Here is a 3,908-nt window from a genome sequence, read left to right as displayed (position 1 = left end):
ATAATAACATATCTCTGTCTTGGCATGAGCCATAGTATGTTAAGGTGACTGTCACTTTCTAGTGGCTGGTTTTGTTCAACATCTTCATTAATGACCTGGATGATGGGATGGATTGCATCCTCACTAAGTTCACGGATGACACTAAGCTTTGGGGAGAGGTAGATACTTAGGACGGAAGAATCCCATGCACTGCTACAGGCTGGGGACTGACTGGCTAAGCAGCAGTTCTGCAGAAAATGACCTGGGGATTACAGTGGACAAGAACCTAGATATGAGTCAACAGTGTGCCCTTGTTGCCAAGAAGGCTAACGGCATTTTGGGCTGCATTAGTAGGAGCACTACAAGCAGATCAAGGCAAGTGATTATTCCCCTCTATTTGGCATTGGTGAGGCAACGTCTGGAGTATTGCATCCAGTTTTGAGCCCCCCACTACAGAAAGGATATGGACAAATTGGAGAGAGACCACCAGAGGGCAATGAAAATGATTAGGTGGCTGGGGCACATGACTTATGAGGAGAGGCAGAAGGAACTAGGATTGTTTAGTCTGCAGAAGAGAAGACTGTGGGTGAGGGAGATTTGATAGCAGCTTTCAACTACCTGAAGTGGGGTTCCAAAGAGGATGGAGCTCGGCTGTTCTCAGTGGTGGCAGATGACAAAAAAAGGAGCAATGGTTTAGGTTTGATAGTAGGAAAAACTATATCACTAGGATGGTGATGAAGCACTGGAATGGGTTACCTAGGAAGGTGGTGGAATCTCCCTCCTTAGAGGTTTTTAAAGTCAGGCTTGACAAAGCCCTGGATGTAATGATTTAGTTGGGGTTGGTCCTGCTTTGAGCAGGGGGTAGGACTAGATGACCTCCTGAGGTCTCTTCCAACCCTGATAGTCTATGATTCTATGACTAGACAGAGGTTGTCCACTATAGCCTATGTCCCATACACCTGCTTCTAGAGCTAAAGATTTAGCAGCCCATGCTTTTATAGCCAGAGGTCATGGGTTCCATTCTTATCCATGCCCCATTCAGGGATCTCAGTGCACCAGGAACCAGATTTTCAAAAGTATATAGACAGAGATGTGTCTAAAGACACAGATAGGTAGAGCTGCATGAAATTCTTTCCTCCTTTTATCATTTTTTCATAGAACCTCTCTGGTTTGACCCAGCTGCCCCTCCATCTTCATGGTGGAGCAGTGGGCAGGCCAAACGTTTAGTGAGCAGTGCTGTGACCCTGAGCGTCAGGTAGCAATGCACACAGCTGGGCCCCACCCTGCAAGACAGGAGCCGCTGATTTCAATGGGAGCTGGGGGTCACATTTTTAGAGGTGTCCAGCCACTTAATGGGATTTTCAAAAGTGTCTAGTTGCCTAATTCCCACTGAACTTCCGTAGGAGCTTTCAAAATGTGGCCTTAGGTACCTATCTGCATCCTTAGGTGTCTAAATCCCTTTGGCAATATTGCCTCAGGGAAATGCTGCAGGCTTGGGGATGTATAAGAGTGGAGAAGAGGGTGCTGGCATTAAAGAGTGCTTCCCAATGATTCACAAGCTAAATATCAGTCAACAGTGTAACACTGTTGCAAAAAAAGCAAACATCATTCTGGGATGTATTAGCAGGAGTGTTGTAAGCAAGACATGCGAAGTAATTCTCCCGCTCTATTCCGTTCTGATTAGGTCTCAACTGGAGTATTGTGTCCAGTTCTGGATGCCACATTTCAGGAAAGATGTGGACAAATTGGAGAAAGTCCAGAGAAGAGCAACAAAAATGATTAAAGGTCTAGAAAACATGACCTTAGAGGGAAGATTGAAAAAATCAGGTTTGTTTAGTCTGGAAAAGAGAAGATGTAGAGGGAACATGATAACAGTTTCCAAGTACATAAAAGGTTGGTACAAGGAGGAGGAAGAAGAATTGTTCTTCTTAACCTCTGAGGATAGGACAAGAAGCAATGGGCTTAAATTGCAGCAAGGGAGGTTCAGGTTGGACATTAGGAAAAACTTCCTAACTGTCAGAGTGGTTAAGCAGTGGAATAAATTGCCTAGGGAGGTTGTGGAATCTCCATCATTGAAGATTTTTAAAAGCAGGTTAGACAAACACCTGTCAGGGGTGGTCTAGATAAAACTTGAGTGCAGGGGACTGGACTAGATGAGGTCCCTTCCAGTTCTATGATTCTATTATTTCTTTCTGTTCTTACAGGTCACAGTTTTGGCTGAATAAATGTCCATGGCAAACCAGACAACGGTGACCAAGTTTATTTTCCTGGGACTTCCCAGTGATCCGCAGCTCCAGACTTTCCTCTTCCTGGTGTTCCTAGTTATTTACCTGACCACGCTAGGGGGCAATGTGTCCATCATGTTGGTGAGAAGGGCTGATCCCCACCTGGGCACCCCCATGTATTTCCTCCTCTCCCATTTATCCTTCTCAGATATCTGCTTCTGCTCAGTAACGGTGTCTAAGGCTTGGTCTACACTTACCCCCCAAGTCGAAGTAAGGTACGCAAATTCAGCTACGTGAATAACGTAGCTGAATTCGACATACCTTACTTCGAACTTACCGCGGTTCAGACGCGGTCCACACGCGGCAGGCAGGCTCCCCTGTCGACTCCGCGGTACTCCTCTCGTCTAGCTGGAGTACCGCAGTCGACGGCGAGCACTTCCTGGTTCGATTTATCGCGTCCACACCAGACGCGATAAATCAAACCCGGAACTTCGATCCCCAGCCGCCGAACTAGCGCGGCAGTGTAGACATACCCTAAGATGCTGGAGACCCTCCTATCAGAGCGGAAAACAATTTCTGTCAGCAGCTGCTTTGCCCAGATGTTCTTCCGCCTCCTGTCGGGGTGTAGTGAGGTTTTCATTCTCTCAGCGATGGCTTATGACCGATATGCTGCCATTTGCAACCCGTTGCATTATATGAGGACAATGAGCAAACGCGTCTGCAGTCAGCTGGTGGCCGGTGCATGGCTGATTGGATCTTTGTATGCCCTCATCAACACGCTCCCTCTGTCGGCCTTACATTTGTGTGGGCCTAACACAATCAACCATTTCAGTTGTGAGCTCCCCTCCTTGGTGGCTCTGTCCTGCTCTGAGACCTTCACTAGCGATATGGTGTTTCTCACCTCTGCTCTGATGATAGGTCTGGTCTCATTCTCCCTTACCCTGGACTCCTACATTCATATCCTCACCACCATCCTGAGGATACGCTCTGCGGAGGGCAGGCATAAAGCCTTCTCCACCTGCAGCTCCCACCTCATTGTGGTGGGTTTATTCTACGGGACAGGCTTGTTTAGGTATTTCAGACCCAATTCGGCCTCCTCGGTGGTGCTGGATGGCCTGGTGTCCATCCAGTACAGCATCTTAACGCCCATGTTAAATCCCCTCATCTACAGCCTGAAAAACAAGGAGGTGAAGGCAGTTCTGAGGAGACTACTGGGGGTAAAGAACCACTCAGCTCCCAAGTAACCCAAACACCATGATGTTGAATGTATAATAAAGAAGCAGAGAGGTGTCAATAGCTGACTGCTCAGGTTTTCTGCTAGCGTATAGCATGGTGAGACTTCGAAGTACTAGAGTTTAACAGCTACCAGTAAGGTGCTAACTTCCTCTTCTAGTTCAAGTGGTAGAGGGCTGTGTAGTGGATTAGACAGTCCTGGGTTCAAAGTCTGCTGGTGTTAGATGTGGGGAATTGTTTCTATTACATGTAACAATTGAGATATGTATTTTCTTTGTAGAAATCCCTAGGAAATGCCATTCAAAACCCCACATTAAGGATAAATTTTTCAATTTTACTAATCTAGCACTCTAAAGTACTTTTATGGGCCACATGATTGTAGCATGGGAATGTCTCCCAGTCTGCAAAGTGTTTATGCTCATAATGCCACAGAGAGGTATTATTCACATTGCACCATTTGGAAACTGAGGC

The 3,908-nt window shown here is 46.6% G+C and overlaps 1 protein-coding gene across 1 annotated transcript; it reads left to right on the top strand.

Annotated features, from left to right (window-relative positions):
• Positions 1 to 2,204: 2,204 nt before the first annotated feature.
• LOC135886241 (olfactory receptor 5A2-like) lies at positions 2,205 to 3,448 on the top strand. Its single transcript, XM_065414071.1, has 2 exons — positions 2,205 to 2,429; positions 2,744 to 3,448. Exons 1-2 carry the CDS (start codon positions 2,205 to 2,207, stop codon positions 3,446 to 3,448), a joined length of 930 nt encoding a protein of 309 aa, XP_065270143.1.
• Positions 3,449 to 3,908: the final 460 nt, after the last annotated feature.

The sequence above is a fragment of the Emys orbicularis genome, chromosome 12 (genome assembly GCF_028017835.1).
Source record: "Emys orbicularis isolate rEmyOrb1 chromosome 12, rEmyOrb1.hap1, whole genome shotgun sequence".
NCBI lineage: Eukaryota > Metazoa > Chordata > Testudines > Emydidae > Emys > Emys orbicularis.
The sequence above is the reverse complement of the archived record's forward strand: the minus strand, read 5'-3'. Positions and strand labels throughout refer to the sequence as shown.

Coding starts and splice junctions, on each gene's coding strand:
- LOC135886241 (XM_065414071.1), top strand. CDS start 2,205: ATGTCCATGGCAAACCAGACAACGGTGACCAAGTTTATTTTCCTGGGA. Junction 2,430..2,743: donor CAGATATCTGCTTCTGCTCA/GTAACGGTGTCT, acceptor ACATACCCTAAG/ATGCTGGAGACCCTCCTATC.